The 21,589-nt window shown below is 31.9% G+C and overlaps 1 protein-coding gene across 4 annotated transcripts in view; it reads left to right on the plus strand.

The window, feature by feature from the left end:
* Nucleotides 1–21,055, plus strand: part of RBM46 (RNA binding motif protein 46) — a 49,391-nt gene extending 28,336 nt beyond the window's left edge. For 2 of the 4 annotated variants that reach the window (XM_072725293.1, XM_072725292.1), the window contains exons 5-6: nt 12,123–12,182; nt 18,991–21,055. In XM_072725293.1, the coding sequence (XP_072581394.1) occupies nt 12,123–12,178 (56 nt within the window). In that variant the 3' untranslated portion in view covers nt 12,179–12,182; nt 18,991–21,055. The remainder of the gene's footprint in view (nt 1–12,122; nt 12,183–18,990) is intronic. The other 2 variants (XM_072725295.1, XM_072725294.1) reach the window with 1 other exon arrangement.
* Nucleotides 21,056–21,589: the final 534 nt, after the last annotated feature.

Consider the following 21,589-nt stretch of genomic DNA (forward strand, 5'->3'; position numbering starts at 1 on the left):
TTAGAGAGAGAGTGCATATGTGCATATGTGAGGGGCCTGTGGGGAAGGGCAGAGAGAGAGGAGAGAATCTCAAGCTGACTCTCTACTGAACAGAGAGCCCAACACAGGGCTGGATTCCAGGATCCTAAGATCCTGACCTGAGCCTAAATCAAAAGTCAGATGCTTAATCAACTGACTGAGCCACTTGGGCACCCCAGGATTCAAATTTTAAATTGAAAGAATTGAAGCAATGGGAAATTATGTGTAGGAAATAAGGCCAAATGGTTGAGCTTCTGCATTTGGCTCAGGGCATGATCCTGGAGTCCCAGGATCAAGTCCTACACAGGCTCCCTGTGAGGAGCCTGCTGCTCCCTCTGCCTATGTCTCTACCTCTGTCTCTGTGTGTCTCATGAAGAAAAAATTAAAATCTTAAAAAAAAAAAAAGGAAATAAGGCCAAACAAAACTAAAGAATTTATTGTTTAGGGATATAGGAATATGTGGCAAAACCATAGAGAAAAGCAAGGGAATGCTTAACACTTAAAAAGTAGGATCATGGTTAAGGGTTAGAAGGAGAAATTAGAAATGATGCAGGAGAGACTTCTAAGTTACTGATAATTTTCTGTTTCTAAACCTGAGTGGTGAGTACATGTTTTTATTTTGTAAATAATATAGTTGTATATATTTTATATATTCTTCTGTTTTAATAACATACTTTTATAATGAAGTAAAGAATTTGGCAAAGAATGAAAGTTTGCCAGCCAACCAAGAGTAAGAACTTAAATTATTTTATCAAAATTAGAATGAGTAGTTGTACTCTAGGGATTCTCAAATTCTTATAATTCAGGGTATAATATAGGAAAGTTGTGTTGTTTCCAGACCAAATATTTTTATTCTGTTCAGACTAGGTATGAAATGTTTTGTTTCTTTTTGGGCACCAAGTTTAATTAAAACTTGACAACTAGAGAGAACTTGGAAACTCTAATGCAAAGTAGGACAGTGAACAACTGAAGAATTTGGGACTTTTTAGTCTATAAATCCTATTTTTTAAAATTTTTATTTATTCATTCATGAAAGACACAGAGAGAGGCAGAGACATAGGCAGAGGGAGAAGCAGTCTCCATGCAGGGAGCCTGATTCAGGACTTGATACTGGGACCCCAGGATCATACCCTGAGCTGAGGGCAGATGCTCAATTACTGAGCCACCCAGGCATCTCTATAAATCCTGATATTTACAGGGGAAATATGATTACTGTCTTCAGATGTTTGAGGAGCTGACACCTGGGGAAAAAACTTTAATATGTAAAATCTAGGGGTTAGAATTAAGTCTAATAGAGGAAAGTTTCAAGGAAGTAGATAATGATTTAATACAACCCAGAACCATGTAAGTTTTTAAAGTACTAAAAGCTCTATTTCACTTAGTTAAAAAAGAAAGTTAACCTTTGTTTTTTAATTTTTTAATTTTTAATTAAAAATTTTTTTAACCTTTGTTTTAAATCTATTTATATTGTCAAACAGATGTGTAGGGAAAGGAAAGATTCTTTACTAGACAATTAGAAGTTAGAATTATCTTCCTTAACACCGCTTCAGAGTATATTAGCCTTAACTATTTTGAAGCCCTCTGAAAAAAGTGCTTTTCGAAACTTCAGTGTAAGAAAGTTTGGTTTTGGCATTCTTATTTGCCTGTGGATAACCTTTCTGTTTATTATTACCCACTTCTTTAGGCTTTCTGTTCTCCTTTTTGGCTTATTAACTGGCACCTGACTGATTGTTAATCCTTGTTAATATGTGGTTCATTCAATAAATACTGAACACTCTGTTAAAGTCCTGATGATCTGTAGTGAATCAGACCCAGTTACTCCCTTCATAGGGTTTACATTCTATGAGGAAGATAGTCACAGTTCTGATAAACATTGTGAAGAGGTATAGGGTGTACCAGAATACATAACTGGATGACCTGACCTAATCAGAGATGAGAGCGTCAGGAAATAGTACATTGTGTTCAGAAAGAATTTCAGCAAAATGAAATTCAGTACTTAAATTTAGTACCGCATATAGTCTTCATGGATTAAAAGAGCATGGTATTTGGAGCCAAATTTCCTGAGTTCGTGTACCAGCTTCTTTACTTGTTTGGAAAAGTTATTTTAACCTCTTTGTTCTTTGGTGTCCTCATCTGTACAATGGGAATGTTAACAGTATTTATCTCATAGGGTAATTGTATGTATTAAATGAGTTAAAATGTTAAAAAGCCCACTGTAGTGCCTTTTGTATATTAAAATGTGCCATGTAAGTATTGAAAAGTAACATTTTTTTCAGAAAACAAATCCAAGACAACCGTTTCTAATATTTATAATAATAAACGTTATTAGTAATAATAATAGTTCAGATTCTTTGAACACTTAAAAATTTATAAATTTATAAGTAATTTTATAAATTTAGCACTTATGCTAAACGCCTTTATATAGCACTTGCTTGAGGTAAATATTACTTTAATGTCTATATACTTTTTTGGGTAACAAATGAAGAAACTAAGGCTTTAGTAGATTAAATCATTTGTTCAGGATACCCCAGTTAGCTAAGACTCTGTGTGCTCTTAGCTGCCGTTCTTTGTTATGTCATGTGATTCAAGTGAAAAACTGACCTTAGTCTGATGTTAAACAACAGACTATGAACTTGTAGAATATTTTTGGCCAATTATTCTCCTAAAACTTAAAATAGAAGGAAGTGGGTCTTTGTTCCATGCTTTACTTCCTTTTCAGACAGTTTTATCTTGACCAGTCCTACAAGCCTGTATATCAGACCAATTCGGTGTAGTGTGGACCTAGGACATCTGTTTCAAACCTAAATGAATCATTCTAAATTACAAAGATCTTGCGAGTATACTTTGTTTACAAAGTAACTGGGATCTTTAAGTTTAGGGTAAGCATTGACAACCAGTAGATGATGTGTTTTGTTTTTTGTTTTTTGTTCTTTTTTTTTTTTACCTCTATCAGATGCTAGACAGAATTTCACATAGGTGGAGTTTGTTTATATCTATTTCATGGTCCCTTGTTTGGTACTTTCATTTTGCTCTCTGATTATACTCAGAACATCTCAAATACATAATTCAACCATACAATTTTTCACTCCAATTTTATCTATGATTTTTCATTGTTATTTCCTTGTTCAGGAACCAACAATGGCTTGCTATTGTGGTATGATCAGGTCCTCTGAACTCCACATTCTCTTGTTCAGAATGCTCTCCTGGTTTTCCCCATCTTACCTAACCATAGACAAATACCTCTTGTTTTGGTTATCTGGATTCGCATTGCTCATTGGTACTTCCAGGCCTTTCCTAGTGTTGTTCACTCTACTTGGAATATTCTACTTGATTTCATTGACTTACCTTGTTATGAAGCTTTTCTTAGACAAAGTAACTGCTGAGGATGACTTGTTCTGTATAATATTAACAATTTAGTAATTTTTAAATTGCTGTTTATTTACTACTATAAAATTTTTGATCCCTCAGGATTGTAAAGGCAAGGGACTTTTGTACATAAGTTTTTTTAATTGTTATTATTTCCTGCATTTATATAGGTCAGTACTGTCTCCTCCTTTAATACTTAGCATGTAGTGCTTTTCAAATAATTGAAAATTATCTATGTGCTGTAAGATTAAAAGATAAAGATTCTTATGAAAGATAAAGGCTGTACTTTGAGCAGAAAGTGACAAAGGATTGGAAAGGAAATATCTGAGGTGGTAGGTACAGACACAGAACAATTATATTATGAATGGTGGTTAACAGAATGATATATACTTATATTTCATTTAAATAGAAATGATCAGTATGGTTTTAGTGAAATCCTTGAAATACTTGACATGAGTCATGGATTATTTTATATTAAATATGTGTGTATTATATATACGTATAAATGAAATTTGGATAGTTGAAGAATAGGGGATTTTGGTTGTACTATAGAATATAATGGATCATATTACATGCAATTTTATAATTTTATTGACCATTATGAAGATTCTTAAGCTCATTACATAAGCTGTAGTTATATTTAGTACCATCTATAACATTTGTTAGACTTCACAAATGGAAAACAGCAATAGCTTGTTGTATGTTATTTCTAAACTTCTTATACTAGCTTGCATTTCATGTTCATTCTTCTAAACAGGTATAAACTAAGAAGATGGAGTTCTTTTAGTTTAGTTTTCTAAAAGCAAGAAAAGCCCTAAAAGTTGAGCTTGCTAATGTAGAAATTTTATTTGGATTATACTGGAATCCTGTGCAAGCAGTTATTTTCTGTTTTGAAAAGAAGGAAGAGTAGTATGCCATATCTGAGAGTCTGAAAAACAGTTCTTCATTTTTTTGTACCAGTTATTTAAAAATTTATATGGAATTCTTCTTCAAACTGAAAATCAGTGAAATCTTAAGAGATACACAGTTTTCCTGTATAATTAGTTTTAAGTGACTTCTAAAATTTTTCATCAGGGGCACCTGGGTGGGCTCAGTTGGTTAAGTGTCTGCCTGTGGCTCAGGTGCTGATCTCAGGGTCCTGGGTTTGAACCCTGCATCTGGCTCTCTGCTCTGCGGGGAGCCTGCTTCTCCCAGATCTCTCTCTTGTTCTTTTTCTCCCTTGTGCGTGTGCTCTCTCCCTCTCTCAAATCAATCAATCAATCTTTAAAATAATAGCCTCCAAAAATAAAACTTTTCATCACGTGTTTATAGAACAATTCATATCCACAATGTTAGGTCTTAGTGCATATAATGAAAATAAATACCCTAATTAGCAGGAATTTTACCTAATTTATCTTTTTTGGCTTTTATCCCTACATAACAACACTAAAAATAACGTATCTAATGATTGCATTTTTATAGAAAATAAGATCCTGTCTCTGATATCTGAAGTTTGATGTATCCTATTCTTATTCTTGACTTTTTGACATGCCTTTTCTTTTCCCTAGTTTTTTCCTTGTGTCTCAATAATTCCTTACTGAATAATCACTAATGTTGTACACCTGAAAATAAAAAAAAAATAGGAAAGACATTTCTTTTGAAATAATTTCTTAGAATATATTCATTAACAGTCAATACTTTTTAAAGGGAGTGATGCTAACAAATGAGATTAAAAGACTAGTAACCTTCTGTTTAACATTTACTTGAGATTCTGCTGATAGTTTTTACTTTTCCTTTGAGGATTATCATCATGTCTTCTGCACATTAACAGGAATGTAATTGTCCTAGACTGATAATTTAAATCCCAGCATTTTTTTCTCTCTTAAGATTAATGCATTAATTGTGAAACTCCAGGTGGTAGTATGTGAAGGCCTTATGGAGGGACAACTGGTTCCATATTTAATAGTAATTTCGATTAGCATCTTTACTGAAAATCACTATTAGTTTTTAAGTTACTCTGAATCATTTTTATTTTGACCATAACTGTGTTACAGTGTTTTATTTTTTATCATAATTATAAATGAACAGTTTCTCATTTATGTATATCACTGTGATAGCTGTTGTGATTCCCCCCTTTTTTGACTTTGTGATTTATTACTTTACATGCAGTCAGAAAAGTCCACAAATGACTGTAAGCTTTGTGGAATTACTACAGAGGAACCACATCCTTTTAACTACCAGGTGAAGACATAAAATATCAATATCCCAAAAAGCTCCTTTGTTTGTACCCCAATGCACATATTACCTTCTCTCTTCCCACAGGAAACCATCTTTCTGACTTCTGTGTTTTTGAAATTCATTCAGCATTTTATATACTTTTGTCTGGCTTCTTTTAACATTATGTTATGAATAAAGATTGGTCCATGTTACATGTGGCAGTACTGTTCATTCACTCTCGCTGATAGTAATGTTCTATTAGAATGTTAGAATTTATTTGCTGTTTCTATTGTTGATAGATATTTGAGGTACTTTCAGTTTGTGCTGTTTGAATAATAATGATGCTGTGAAGATTCTTGCATGCATTCCTGTTGAATACATGGGAGTAAAAGTGGGTCATATTTTTAAAACTTGGGTAAATAATGCCAGTTTTTCAAAGTGATTGTATCAATTTACGCTTCATGAGCAGCATATAGATTTTGGTTGTTCCAAATTCCTGCCAACACTTGAGTATTACTAACCTTTGAACATTTTGAATATTCTGTTAGTATATATTGATGTCTCAATGAGATTTTAACTTTTATATCACTGTTTACTAATGATATTGAACATCTTTTAAGAGAATTATAGGGCATTAAGATATCCTCTTGATGAAATGTCTTTTAAGTCTCATTGAATACAAATGATGTAGTGGGTTGTTTGTTTTTTCTTTATTACTTAAGATACAGTCCCCTTGTTGGATATGTTTTCTACAAATACCTTCTTCTGTGTGGCTTATTACCTTTGTACCCTATTTATGGTACACTTTGAAAAATACAGAAGTTCTTAATTTTAGTTTGGTTCATTTTATCAATCTTTTAAAGTTAATCCTGTTTGTGTCTTAGTTAAGAAATCTTTGCTTAGATTTGCTTATCAAAGTTGTGTGATATTCTCTTATATTTTGTTTTTTTTTTTACTCTTTTAAATTTAGTGAGGGTGTAAAACTACATGTTCAAGTTTGGTTTTACTCTCAGTATGTATAATCATCTACATAGCACTTTTTATTGAAAAGACTATCCTATTCCCATGGCTCTGAAGTGCCACCTTTAGTGGAAATCAAGTATGTATGTTGTGTATGTACACAGGCACACCTATATACATATACATGCTTCTTCTGGATTCTTTATTCCATTGATCTAATTTAATTTAGTATACCATCTTTAAGTTACTACATTGTAACTTTGAAAAATCTTAAGATTTGATAGAGAACATCTTTACCTGTTTTTTCTTAATTATCTGAGCTCTTCTCACCCTTATATTTCCATATGAATTTTATAATTAGATTGTAAATTTATACCAAATTTATACCCAAAAAGAAGTCTACCTGGACTTTGATTAAAGTTGAATTGTATCTATAGATCAATTTACAAAGAAATGACATATTTTATAGTATTGTAACTTCTGAGCCATGAACATTATAGATCTTTCCATTTATTTAGGCTTCCTTTAATTTCTCCAAACATTCAGTAGTTTCCTGTGTAAATTTCTCCTACATCTTTTATTAGATTTATTAATAGGTATTTAAGGTTTTTCAACAGCATTGTAAAAAGTGCCTTTTAATTTGACTTCTGATTGTTCCTGTTTATATAAATTCAGCTCTTATGTATTGAATAAAACTATTTGATTCCAATGGTTTGATCCTACATTATTTTTAATTTTCTGCCTTCACAGTCATTTCAGTTGCAAATAATGAGCTTTTTCCTTCCTTTCTTTCTATCCTTATAGTTTTTTCTCTTGCCTTATTGCACTGGCTAGAACCCCTTGTCCAGCATTGAATACAAATGATGATAGAAGGCTTCCTTTTAAACTTTCACTATATCTCCATTAAGGTAGGATGTTTGTTGCAGCTTTTATTATAGAAGCTCTTTGTCACATTAAGGGCATTTCCTTCTATTCCTAGTTTGCTAAGAGTTTTTATCAAGAATGAGTTGGGTGATGAATTTTATTAAGTGCTTTTTTGTTTATACTTAGATAATTATTATTTTTTGTCTATTCTTTTAATGTGAATTGCATTGATGTTTCAATGTGACATCAACCTTGTATTTCTGTAATAGATGCAATTTGGTCATCATGCATTATCCTTTTTATGTATTGATAAATTTGGTTTTTGTAATTTTCTTTAGGATTTTTATACCTGTGTTCATTAGTGAGATTGGCCCATATCTTTCCTCCTAAAAGAAGGAAGTTTTTTTTTTCTTTGTTGTATGGAAGAGTTTGTATATAATTGGTATGATATAGTTTTTGAATATATGAAATATCTAGGAAGCCATTTAGTTTAAAGTTTTCAGCCTTTCTTTTACTACAATATTCCCTGCTAAAGTATGGTTATAGCTGCAAAATTTATATTTTGCTGTATTTTATTTTTATAATTTATTTCAAAATATTTTGTTTTAATTTCTTCTTGAACATAGGAAATTCTAAACATAACAGAAGTTTTTGTAGTTATTTACATATATTTTTTACTATGATCAGAAAGTATCATTTCAGTCCCTTTGTTTTGTAACAACCAATTAGTATGTATATTCCATGCTTGCTTATTAGAAAGAATATGTTTGCAGTTGTTAATTGATTGCAGTGTATTTGCGAGCGTCGCTGTGGCAATATACCACAGTCTGAGTGGTTTACGCAATAGAAATTTACTCGCCCATAGTTCTGAAGGCTAAAAGCCAGAAATTGAGGTGTTGGCAGGGCTATGTTTTCTGTTAGGCTAATAGAGAATTTCTTTGCCTCTTTTAGCTTCTGTTGTCAGCAGGCCTCAAGTTGTTGGCTTATAGTGTTGGCTTATAGATGCATTTCTCTAGTCACTGCCTCTGTTGTAATGTTGTCTTCTCCTGGAATGTCTGTCTTCACAAGGCAATCTCCTTTGTTTTTCTCTGTAAGGATACCAATCAGATCAATGACCTAATTTTAACTAATTATATTTGCAGTGACTTTATTTCACATAAGTTCACATTCAGAGGTAAGAGCATTTGGTACTTCACAACATATCTTTTTGGGGCATACAGTTCAGTTAGGTCAGGTTTGTTGATCATATTTAAATTTTATCTCATGATTTTTTTTTGTCTGCTCGTTCTGATATTGAGAAAGGGTGATAAAAACCACCCACTGTGATTATAGATCTATTTTTATTCCTCCTTTGGTTCTGTCAGTTTTTGCTTTATATATTTTGAGATTATATATTAGGTGCACGGAAATCTAGAATTTTTTTTTTTTTGGTGAAATGTACCTTTTGTCATTTTGCTGTCGTTCTATCTCTATCATGAATTCCTGACTTAAACTTTACTTTCTCTGATATTAACGTAAGCTTATAAGCTGTCTTTTGGTTAAAGTTTGCATATGTTGTATATTTCCATTTTGCACCTTCTGCTTTTCCTGTATCTTATCCTTAAGATAACACCAGTATATAGTTAGATTCTGTTGTTTTTGTTGCTGCTGTTTTGTTGAAAGTCTATTCTTTGAGTATTTGGTCAGCTAGCATTTACTGTACTTACTGCTTTGCTTAGAATCTCTCATCTTGCCATTTGCTTTCTATTCCTTGTTCTGTTGCCCTGTTCTCCTTTCTTACTTTCTTTAGATAGGTGATTACTTGACCTTTTTTTCTCTTCCTTTAGCATATTAGAGCTGTAGAGTCTTTACTATTATTTTTTTTCTTTAAAGATTTTATTTATTTATTCATGAGAGAGACAGAGAGGCAGAGACATAGGAAGAGGGAGGAGAAGCAAGGTCCAGGCAAAGAGCACAATGTGGGCCTTGATCCTGGGACTCCTGGGACTCTGGGATCACGCCCTGAGCCAAAGGCAGATGCTCAACCGCTGAGCCACCCAGGTGTCCCGAGTCTTTACTGTTCTTTTAGGAATTACCCTGTAGACTCCAACTTGCATTCTTAATTTATTGAAACCTAATATTAATTAATGCTTTTATCATTTTCTAGACAGTGCAAGAGCCTTTGTACACTCTAACTTATTTCTTCTTCCAATTTCAATAGTGCCTTGGTATTTCCATATGTTTTACCTTTTTCTTTCTTTCTTTTTTTCTTTTTTTTTTTTTTGAATAAGTAAGCTTCACACTTAGCATGGAGCCCAGTGTGAGGCTCAAACTCATGACCCTGAGATTGAGACCTGAGCTGAGATGTAGAGTCAGACACTTAACTGTGCCACCCAAGTGTCCTGATATTTCCGTGTGTTTTAAATTTATATATTTTAATCCCGACATGCCTAGTTATAATAGTTTTTTGTTAATATACATTTGTATTCATTTACCATTTATATATTTATCATTTCCTTTGCTCTTCATTTCCTATTACATCACCAAGTTTCCACTATGATTATTTCTATATATTCTGCCCAAAGAACATTAATTTGTATTTTCTTTAGTGTGGATCCATGCTTATGACAGATTTCTTTTAGTTTTGTTTTACCTGAATATGTCTTTGAAAGAAATATATATAGAAAAAATATATATTTATATAATATATAATTAATATATAATAAATAGATATATAATATATATACATATTTAGGTCACCAGTTATTTTCCTTTAGCCATTTGAAGTTATAATTCCACTCACTGTCTTCTGGTTTCCCATGGTTTCTGTTGAGAAGTCAACTGTCATTTATTTATTGCTCCTTTGAACATAAACTCTCCTCACCCCTGCAGGGAGTTTTAATATTTCTCTGTGATTTTTGGGAGTGTCATTAAGATGAACTTACATATGGTTTTCTTGGTTATCTTAATTGAGACTTTCACTGCTTCTAAAATCTGTGAATCAATGTTACTCAGTTGTTGCAGAAAATTCAGTTATTCTGTTTTCAAATATTGCTTTTGTCTCATTTTTTTCATTTGGTACTCCAATTACACCTGTGTTAGACCTCTACAGGTATCCCATATATTTATTATGTTCTTTCTGCATTTTCCATTCTTTTTATGTGTAGTCTGTGTATTTTCTTCAAATCTTTTGTTTGGTTCATTAGTTCTTCTTACACTCCCCCCCCTTTTTTTAAAGCATGTGTCTATCATGCTGATAAAACCATTTATTTGTATTTATTTCTCAGTTCTAGAATTTCTTTTGACTCTTTTTTGATTTATATTTTTTCTTCCAAATATTTAGTCTTTTATTTCCTTGAGCATATTAGGCATAGTTATTTTAATATCTAGTTCTGAAAACTTTTACCTAAATTCCCTGTAGATCAGTTACTGTTGACTATTGTTTCTGTTGGTTTTAGGTCAGATTGTTTTATCTTTGTATGACTGGTTATTTTTGATTGAATGTCACATATGTCTATGAAAAATAAAGAGTTTGAAAGCTAGCATGCTGCTTTAATGTTTATTAGGGAAGATTTATTTTGCTTCAGAAAAATGGCCAAGGGACTGTCAATCCCAGAGTGCCTTATTAATCCAGGAAGGCACTGGGAAGAGTTGAAGTTAATCTCTTTTAAAGTTGGTCTACTTCTAGTTCAGTTTTATTCAGGTTTGAGACCTGCCTTATCACTAGTTTTTTAGCTCTGATTTTGTACTTTTATCCTTAGAAATTCATCTATCTCTTGTTATCTTCTGTTGGCTGTCAGATACCTCTACAGGATCGGCTAGTCCTTCTAGGGGAAACATACCTCCAAAAGATGTGCAAACCATTTTGGGTTTCCTTCTTATCCAAGATCTTGATCCCATTATTCTCATTGTCTTCCTTGATCCTTCTTGGTGCTCTCTGATAGATACTGTTGCTTGTAATAATTGCTTCCATTTTCTAATTCTCACCAGGAAGATTGATTGAAGTTACCTAATTTCATTATGTAAAAATCAAGAAAATATTGTGACTATTCTTTTTCTACTGAGTTATCTTTAAGATGGCTATTTAAAAATCTAAAGTTCTGTGTGGATCATCAAACATTTTCATTTGTTCATACTTTTTTGCACAGTATCTTAGGAGAGGGTTGGATGTATGTCCCTACCAGAAAGCTTTAAGGGATATAAAGAGATAGTCACTAAAATGTATGGATATCCAGAGTTGTACTGTATATGGTTATATTGGGCTTCAAGTAGATTGTTGAGCTGTTAATAAGCAAACATTTTTTTAAGCTTAGTATTATTTTGGCCATCTATCTCTTTTTAAAACAGAAGGAAAGGATGGTGGTAGTTTTCAAATTTGTTTAGATTCTTTGGGCTATCTGCTTATCAGAAATTGGGCAATCTTATTTGTTTTTAAAGTCCTTTATTAGTAGAGTAGTAATTCTTGGAAAAACCAACTAATAAGGACTTAATTAGTATAGAAATACTTTTGATAATGTATTAACTCATACTTTTCATTCAGATATCAAATACTGTTCTCTTTGTTCATCTTTGCAGAGATTCAGAAATGATAATTATTTGTCCCTTGTTTCTTTTCTCTATTTTCCTATTTACTGATCAGAAGGTTTTTAACTAAAGTTATCAAGGATTCCATGCACTTCCAAGATTAGGGATAACACCAATCTAAAGACTCAATTCTTTTCTGTCTTCACTGATTACAGACAGGGAACACAATCTCTTCAGCCTGGACCTATGTAGAAGAATTTGGAGAAAATAAACAGGTAAGAAAAAGTCTTTTGGGAATATTAAGTGATATATTTAGTTTTCAGAAAGCCAGTTATAAATTATCCTTCTTATGGTTATAAGAAGAAATATTTAAAATTGTCTAAAGAAGCTTGTGAAATAATTTGATTATAAAAGTTTTGTTAATTATAGATTCATTAAGGAAAGTTCAGAAAGTTAAACTGGTTCCCATATTTCAGGTCTTCTCAAGGCTTATGACATACTATTGTATGTTGTGAACCACCAAAGATGGTAAACAGTGTTTTAATGTGGATTATTCAGCATTTCTCAAGATTACCTGTGAAATTTACCTATTTTTTGAATTAATACAACTAAAATTATTGTTGATACAATACAAAAATAAAAATAAAAGTTATTTACTAGGATTCACTCTTTAGTTTTTCCAACATGATACTGAGAAGATAAGTTTTAGTAGAATGTTAAAGGTAGTTATAGTTCAAATAAATATTACCATTTAAACTCCTTTTTACCTTTTGAGGCAAAAAGAATGTTGTGGTTCCCTGGGTAGACTCCATGTTTTATTTCTTGTTGTTTAAGCTGATTTCATCTTGCTGTGCCTCATTTTTCTTGTTAAAGAGGAAAATAATAGTACTTATTTTGTAAGGCTTTTGTAAGGATTAAGTAGTGCTGATGTTGTATAGTTATTTTTGCACTTTGTAAGTACTCAATAAATATTAATAGAATTCATACTTGAGATACAAGGAGATATATTTTGCTTGAGGCTTATAACTATTGTAGATCTTAACATAAAAACTCAAATATATGATGTTATTGTCAGAAGTACCTTTTCTAACAAGTCTTTATAGTTCAAATTTTGAATTATGGGGACTAATTTTACTGATAGAAATGAAACTTGAAAAGAGTTGCTATCTTTCCTAAGACTTTTATCTTCTCTTAACTTTTGCCCAGATAGTTTTTTTTTTTTAGCAAGTTACAATTTTTGAGCCATACTGGATCCTAAATAAACTGTAGTGCTCAGATCATAAGTTTCTCTCTTGTAGGTTGCTTTTCTATTAATCTCTTCCAAATGGTTTAGAAACTGTCATTAAAAGGAATTTGACATAACCTGTTAAACAAAGGTAGCAAATTGGAAGCTCCTGATATGGTTTGCTTTGTCTCTTTGGTTTTTTGAAAGGAATGCACCTAGATTTAATTTCAGTACAAATAATAGACACCTGTTATACATTTAGTCCTCTTTGAGTTCTTTTTTCGTTTGTTTGTTACATCTTAGCTTCTGAGGGCAGTTGAGTTTGTAATCACTGTGTTTAACATAGTTCAAGAATATTTTTGTTTTGTTTTTAACGTTTCCCTATTACATATTAGCCCCCATTAAATGTTCTTCCCAAAGTGATTTGCAAGTTGTTCAGTGAAATAACTGTTCCTAAGGTCAAATAATTGTTCCTAAGGTCAAACAAGTTTGGGAAAAACTGTGTACTATATACTGCCCTAGCATAATCATAATGCTTATTAGCATATTGAAAAGCATAGTGGTAGCAACCTGTACAAGTGTGAAATCAGTTTTACCAATTTTATTTTTTCAAATTTTTTTTTCTTGGCTAAGGGATTCTTAATGTTTTGAGATACTTGAATTGTAATAGGTTGGGAAACACTGAAACTAACTCAAGGAAACACTTGGGTTTTGTTTATAACTTTATTGACAATTGAAATACAATAAAGTGCACATTTAAAGTGTACACTTTGGTCAGTTTGCATTTATGTATACATCTGTGAAATAATATTACAATCAAGAAGACAAACATTTCTGTCACCCCTAATGTAACCTGTTCCTCCTGGAGGACTACCTTCTTTTTCAAGCAACCACTGATCTGATTGCTGTTACTATAGATTAGTTTGTGTTTTCTAGAATTTCATACCTTTGTTTTTGAATGTTTATAATCTTTAGATAAATTAGGATGAAACAGTTGTAATTTCTTAAAAATATAAGTACAGATACCTGACAATTATAGGTTTATAAAAATTGTTATATAAAGTCAAAGTTTCACAATAAGAATTTGAAACTCACATCACTCTTTCAAAATTATATGGAAAATATATTGTAAATTTTAAAAATACTTCAATTAAAAACAAAAGGAGGTGATTTCCCCCCCCCCCAAACTGAATCTGAAAAATATAATTACTAAAAATAGAGAACTAGCCAACTAGAACTTTCTAGAAAGGAGTTAGAGATAATAACTTTCATTTTTATCCAGCCACCATTACTAAGATTAACATATTGAAAGCCTCCTAAAAATCATCTTAAAACAGAAAAACTGACTTAAGCTACTCTGTGAGCCTAGTCGTAAGAAAAAAAACATTGGTCATTTCATGTCTGCTATACTATATTTGCTGTCAGTTGCCTTCAGCAAAAATTAAGTAGGGTGTAAAAATACTTTTTCTTTTTTTGTCAAAATTTAATTGTAATAGGGAAAGTAAATGATATTTAAAAAATGCCAGTAAATTTGATCATAACTAAGTGTGCTAGCCAGAAATATCACTTAAAAATTTCTAGTTAGTGATTTGTAAATATGTCATAGGTTATAAGTTAATAATTAGCAATTTTGAAAATTCCTTCCTCTGTTTTATAGTTAGTTCTTGATAGTTCTTTACTAGGATGGAAAGTACAAAATAAATGATAAATGTCATTTACATTATACTAGAAATTTTAGAAATCTCTCTTTCAACCCAACCATGTTTTATGTTCTGCATATATACAGTGCTGTGTTAACAAGTGTTAACACTTTTGCAGATGAAGCAGTGAAAGAAAGTTACTGAGTTATTTCATTTGTGGTTATTTGAATGTTAGAAATTGAAATAATAATATGGTGAGGTGAGGAAATTTTTTCAAAAATTTTAATAAAGATCCTATAGAAATCTAAAGAAGTACTTAAAATATGAATTAAAGGTGTGGGGAAATGTATTTCATAAATCAAAATATCAGGTGCTTCATTCTCACACTGCCTGGGGGAAGGTAAAACAGTATAGCTGTCTTGGGAAACAGTATAGTTGCCTCAAAAAGTTAAACATACAATTCCCTTATGACCCAGCATGTCCATTTTTAGTTATTTACTCCAGAGAATTGAAAGCATATGTCCACATGAAATTTTGTGCATATTATTCCTTAGCAGCTTTATTTATAACAGCCAACAGGTGGAAACAACCTAACTGTCCATCGACTGATGAGTGTATAAACAAAATGTCGTATATTCATAGAAGGGATATAAAGAGGAATGGCAAAAAAAAGAGGAATGGAGTTCTGATATATACCACAACATGGATGAACCATGAAAACATATGCTAAAGAGCTAGTTTAAAAAGATGACATAAATTGTATGATTCCACTTATATAAAAAATCCAGGACCGGCATATCAATAGAAACAGAAAAATTAGTGTTTGTAGGAGCTGGGGGAGAGAAAATGGAGGAGTTACTGCTAATAGGTATAGAGGCTCTGTTTAGGGTGTGAAAATGTTCTGATTAATGGTAATGGTTACACAGCCTTGTGAATCTATTAAAAACCACTGAATTGTACACTTAAAAAGGGTGCATCAAAAAGAGGGAGTGGATGTGAAGGTAGAACTTAGTTAACAAGAAGAAAAAATAGTTAAGGAAAATTATGAGGGAGGGTACTTATTAATGGAAAATTAAAGAGTATGGTCAGAAACAAACCAGAAGAAAAAGCCGAAATAAGTATAAGAAGACCTTTTCACTGAACTCAGGTTAGAGTCTCCATTAAGGGTTTCCTCCTCTTTATATGAGGCAGAAAAGCAGTTCGAGAATCCATGGAGTTTGGTCAAAATGTGTAAGAGAATTAGAAACAAACAAGATACAATTTGGAGTAGAGCAGTGTATGTTGTCCATTGCTTAGGTTTTCACTGAGAAGCATATTGATGGTATTCATCTCTTGTGTTGGACAGAGAAAGGTAGTAGACCAAATTATTATTTAAAAGGTGGGGCTGATGAGTAGGTGGTGAATGTGCTGCCAGTCTCTGCACTTGCTCCCAGGTCAGTGGCACGACAGTTACAACCTCTTCACTTTCCTGCTCTTTCTAGACACAGCTCCCGAATCCTTCAGAATCTGGGGTCCTTTTAGCCATTACTGCTTGATTAGAATTGCAAATATAGCCTATTTGCTATATAGATCAAAGTGTTATTATATGAAAATGTTTGTATTCGTTCAAGATATAAATATGAAATTGTAGAGGATTTGACCGAAAATGCTATCTCTAATATTATATTCGAGCAAATCACTTTATTTTTTATTATTTTGCAAAAGGACCTTTTATTCAAATGAAATTCTTAGATAACATTTAGCATATACATTGGGAATGCAGAGCAGTATGCCTTGAAATGGGAAGTATGGGGTGGCCAGGTGCAAGTAGCAGCCAGGTAGCTTAGAGCACCTACTACTGTATTTCTATCCCCTGTTGCTGATAACCTCTTGAGACCCTTTGCCCAACCCAGCTTTGAGAAGATTGCCAGAGTGAAAAAGCTTGGTCAAGTAGAAACAATACTTTCCTAGGAATTAGGAGGCCCAATTTTTAACTTGTTTTTCTTTTGTCATTCTTCAATGAAAGAGGTGATTGGAATTAGAGACTTCTGAGGACCAGCCTGTCCCTGGTTTATGATTTTGAGTTAGAGAATTTGATTAGTTAAAAGCTTTATTAATACCAACCATAAATAGTCAAACCAATAAAAATGAGCAAAAGTCTTGAAAACATACTTTACTAAAGAACATGAATGTTCAGATGGGCAGCTAAACACATTAGTCATGAGGGAAGTTCAAATTAAAACTGAAATGACATACTATGTCACATCACTGGAATAGTTACAATTCAAAACACTGGCAATACCAAATGTTGGTGAGGATGTGGAACAGCCAGAGCTCTATATTTTCCTGGTGTGAATGCAAAATGGTCACATTGGAGAAACGTTCAGCAATACCTGTCTGTGCCCTATAACTCACCAGTTTCACTCCTACTTACCCAAAAGAAATGAAACCATATATCCACAAAAAAGCTGGCATAAGAATGTTCATAACAGCTTTATTCATAATAGTCATAATTTAGAAACAACTCAAATATTTATCTGTCAACAGGTAGGTAAATGGATTAAAAAAAGTTATGCTGTATATGTACGACAGGATACTGCTGAACAATTAAAAAGAATAAACTGATGCAACATAATGAATCTTAGAAATTGTATTGAGAGAAGCTATATTTAAAAGTACTTTAAAAATACATTTTATATGAAGTCCAAGAACAGACAAATGTAAGCTGTAGTGAGAAGTCAGGAAGCGGTTGCCTCCAACAGAGGAGCTATTGACTGGAAAGGAGCCACAAGGAACTTCTGGATTGATGGCTATGTTTTATATCTTGTTCTAGGGGTTGGTTGCCTAGGTTAACACTTACCAGAACTCATTGAAATGAACACATAGGATGTATGCATTTCACTGTATGTAAATTGTACCTCAGTTTAAAAAGTATTAACACAATTGAATCATTCTCAGTGTAAAACTTAAAATCTGAAATTGGCTCTATCATTCCCTTAAGAAGGGGAAGGGGGAGTACGGATCCAAGTCTGAGACAGAAACAGTGGTATTGAAGAGTTAAGGATATTCATTGGGGAAAAAAAAACAGGGGTGGGCAAGTAAGTACATGCTAGGAATTCTAACTCACTTATTAACTTGTTTCATAAAAATCAGTGATGTCTTTTGATGTTTATTTTCTGTGCTATATATTGTATGTTAGATCTAAGGAAAAGATGATTCATCTAGGTTTATGCCAGTAGTTACTATCTTAAGTTTGATATGTATTGTATTTTCTAATTACCTAGATTTTTTTCTGAATATATTTAGATTATTATGCCATAATAAAATTTATTTTTGAAATGCTTGTAAAATCTTATGAACACTGAAGCTTTTCATTTCCTAATCTTTGTAGCATTAGGGGGAGATTTTTTTTTTCTCTTGATTCATCCTGTATGAATGAGGTCATCAAAGTTAGCTTTTAATTTTGTATTTTAATTTAGTTTCCTTAGAAATGTAGGAAAACAGTGGTTGATTAGTGTATTTTTAAATTAAAGGTTTACAGTAGGAGACTATTAAAAATGCCCATTTTCAGACTTAGGTACTATGCCAGTAGTCCGTTGTCTTATCTTCTTTGTAAAATCATTCCCTGAAGCTATCTCTTTTATCTAGATTTCAAAGAATATGCTGCATTAACTCTTGCATGGATATAAACCCAAAGTTGAAAGTGATTTCTCTGAAAACTGCATTTTCCCCACCTACAGAAGTGTAACTAAAGATCTGCTCTTCTAAATTATATTGTTTATGACCACATTGTTAAAAATTGAAAGAGCTAGTTGTATCATAGATGCATGTCTAATAAGGAATTGATTGTATTTGTGTAATATTCTTTAGGAGGAGAGAATCAAAACTTTGTAAGCAATTAATTTGAATTACAGGAGCACTAAGGTTTCTGTTACTACTAAATACCATACCCTTCAGGCAAAGTGTATCCATAAGAGAAGAAGAAAAATTCTGTGACAACTACTTATCCTACTTTGGATATTAAAAAAGCAAATGGTATCAAAGTAATTCCTTATCCAATTTCAAAATACTGAAAATATTTTGAACTGGATATTTTAAATGTATTTGTTTTCTTGGAACAGACTGCTTTTATTGGTTTTATGGCACCATTAAAATTAATCAAGTTAGAGTTTTACAGTGCTAGAAATTAAACCTATATTTAACTGATTTTTATTTTTTCCATTTTTTTTTCTTAACTAGGTCCTTACTGATGTTGCTTGAGCTTATTCTCCTGCAGTTGATCTCATTCCTGTTGGCTAAATATTAAGCCCCATGACAACATTAAGTTAATGCTCATATGTTTTAGGCCTCATCTATAATACCAGGAAAATACAGAAAAGACTTGTACAGTAGATTACCTAATTCCTTTTCTTTCATTCCCAGAAACACCATGACTTTTATAAATAATCATCTTATAGTTATTGTCAGACCTGTGGCCTATTCTATCCCAAAGAACATAGTTGAGTTTTTGGAAAGTACAGGATTTACAGATTTGGTCTTTAATATTCTTACATACATATAAACATTACAATTAATGAAGCAGGAAATTATTGGTGCATAAGATGAATGTTTAATGTGGAATAATAATATTTCAAATATAACTGGTTTTTTAAAAATTTGTTTTTAATTTTTGGATTTTTCTATGCTATAAGTTGATAATGGTTTCTTGAAGTTTATTTTATAAACATGATTCATTTTACTGTTTTATGGTACAAGTAGGAACTCTAATGTTAAATTGGTGTATTGAGTTATACAAATGTTTATATTAGTATTTAAATAATGAAATATTGGGCAGTTAGTTTACACCAAATGTTTTTGCAGTCCAGGGGAGAATGTTTCTGCTGATTTGATGCCTAATACAGTTTCAAAAAGGATAAGCAAATATGAATTTGCTGTTTTTTTTATCTTTTCTTCATGGACTACCCCTTAGCATCAGAACCAAATTTAAAAGGAGGTGCATTGTAGAGCAAGAGAAATCAGAGGTTCTCTTTTTTCTGTGATCAAAAATACACAAAACAATGAATAGATATACAAGTAAAAGATATCCAAGAATGCATTCTAGTAAGACCTCTGAAGCCATTGTGTCAGTGAAAGAAACAAGACTGACTGTAATAAACTATCAGGATTTGCAATTTAGTGAATGCTGAAACATTCTTTACTAGCAGAATAGTATTAGTACGATTTTGAATGTTAGAACATTATGTTAAACTGTGATTATGGTTTTAATGCTTTGTCTCTTTGAATTAAATTTGTATCCATAAAGATGTGCAGCATAATTGTTCATGTATTTATTTACAGACTACACTTTCCGTCGCAGCTCAATAAATAGTCTTTCCCCTGTTAGTGCTACTCTCTCTTCTGGGACTCCCAGCGTGCTTCCTTATACTTCAAGGCCTTATTCTTATCCAAGCTATCCCTTGTCACCAACAATATCACTTACTAATGGCAGCCATGTTGGACAGCGACTATATATCTCCAATCAGGCCTCATTCTTCTGAAGAAGATACTGTAAACATTGAGTATGAAAGTTTCTTTGTAAAGCATGCAAATTAAAATATTGTTTTATTTTAGAATCGGGTTTGCACACTTGGTTTTAAAATGATACATATATATTTATTTCAACATAGTAAAAACATCAACCATAATTCAGAATAACCTACAGTTGTAGAACTTGTAAAAATGCTAAGTTTAAAAAGTTATTCAGTGGTTTCGTTTGATAAAGATATAGCAAACTACTCCTCTTTTTAAACTTTTGGGATTTTAAATACTTCTAATTCCTGAGTGGACAGTAGAACCCAATAGTTTGTGTTAGATTTTTGCATAATAACTTTGCCAAATAGCATTTCACAAATATTTAAGCACTTGCAGACAATGGTTATGCTAGATTTGATTACCAAGGATCACTATCTGTATTAGAGATTTTAACAATTATATAACCAGAAGCATCTATTATGTAGAAAGAAATGAAGGGCAAAAAGATTAAGATACAAATTTTATGCAGTACTAAAGGAAAAGCACTCTACCATTGTGGTCCTTGAAAATAACTAGAACTATTTTTGTTAACTGTTTGTTATAGAAATAAATTTTAATTTTGCTGTTAATGTATTTCAGGTTTTTATAGTTATGCTTCTTTTGTGTTTTTGATATTCACTGTATAGTTGTTTGAATAATAAGTGTTAACAGTTTTTTAATGTTGAAATCATGTGTTGTTTAATTTTTGTACTTGAATTCAAATTCTTTGACATTAAATACGTGATGCTTCTAATATGCATGTGTTTTATTTTTATTATTATGTGTAAAAAAATTAGCTGTCACAGTCACCTTGACCTTTTCATAGGCGTCTTCATGGGACCAAAGCAAAGGATACTGGAAACAGAAATTGTTAGTTTTGTGAAACATTGTAACCAGAATCCTTCTCAGGAGCTAATAGTAGAAATATTTTGTTGAAGCAGGTGAAATTTCCTTTTTGTTATGAATATTTAGTGAATCCAGGCATTTTGACTGTTTAATGGTTTGGTAATGTACATATATAATGAATTTCTAATGATAGTTTACATAATTGATGATCAGGGACAAAATTTTTTCCACTCTTAGATACCAGATATTAACTTTGTTGACAGCAGCATAGGACATGGAATTTGCATACATAGGATATGAAATGGTTGCAGATATTTCTTCTGCTGGCTTAAGTTTCTGGCAGAAGTTATATGGAGAGTAAATTACAGTTGACCTTTGAGCAACACAGGTTTGAATTGGGCTTCACTTATGCAAGATTTTTTTATATAGTGTGATAAATGTA

Source organism: Vulpes vulpes, chromosome 10 (assembly GCF_048418805.1).
Source record: "Vulpes vulpes isolate BD-2025 chromosome 10, VulVul3, whole genome shotgun sequence".
Classification (NCBI taxonomy): Eukaryota; Metazoa; Chordata; class Mammalia; order Carnivora; family Canidae; genus Vulpes; species Vulpes vulpes.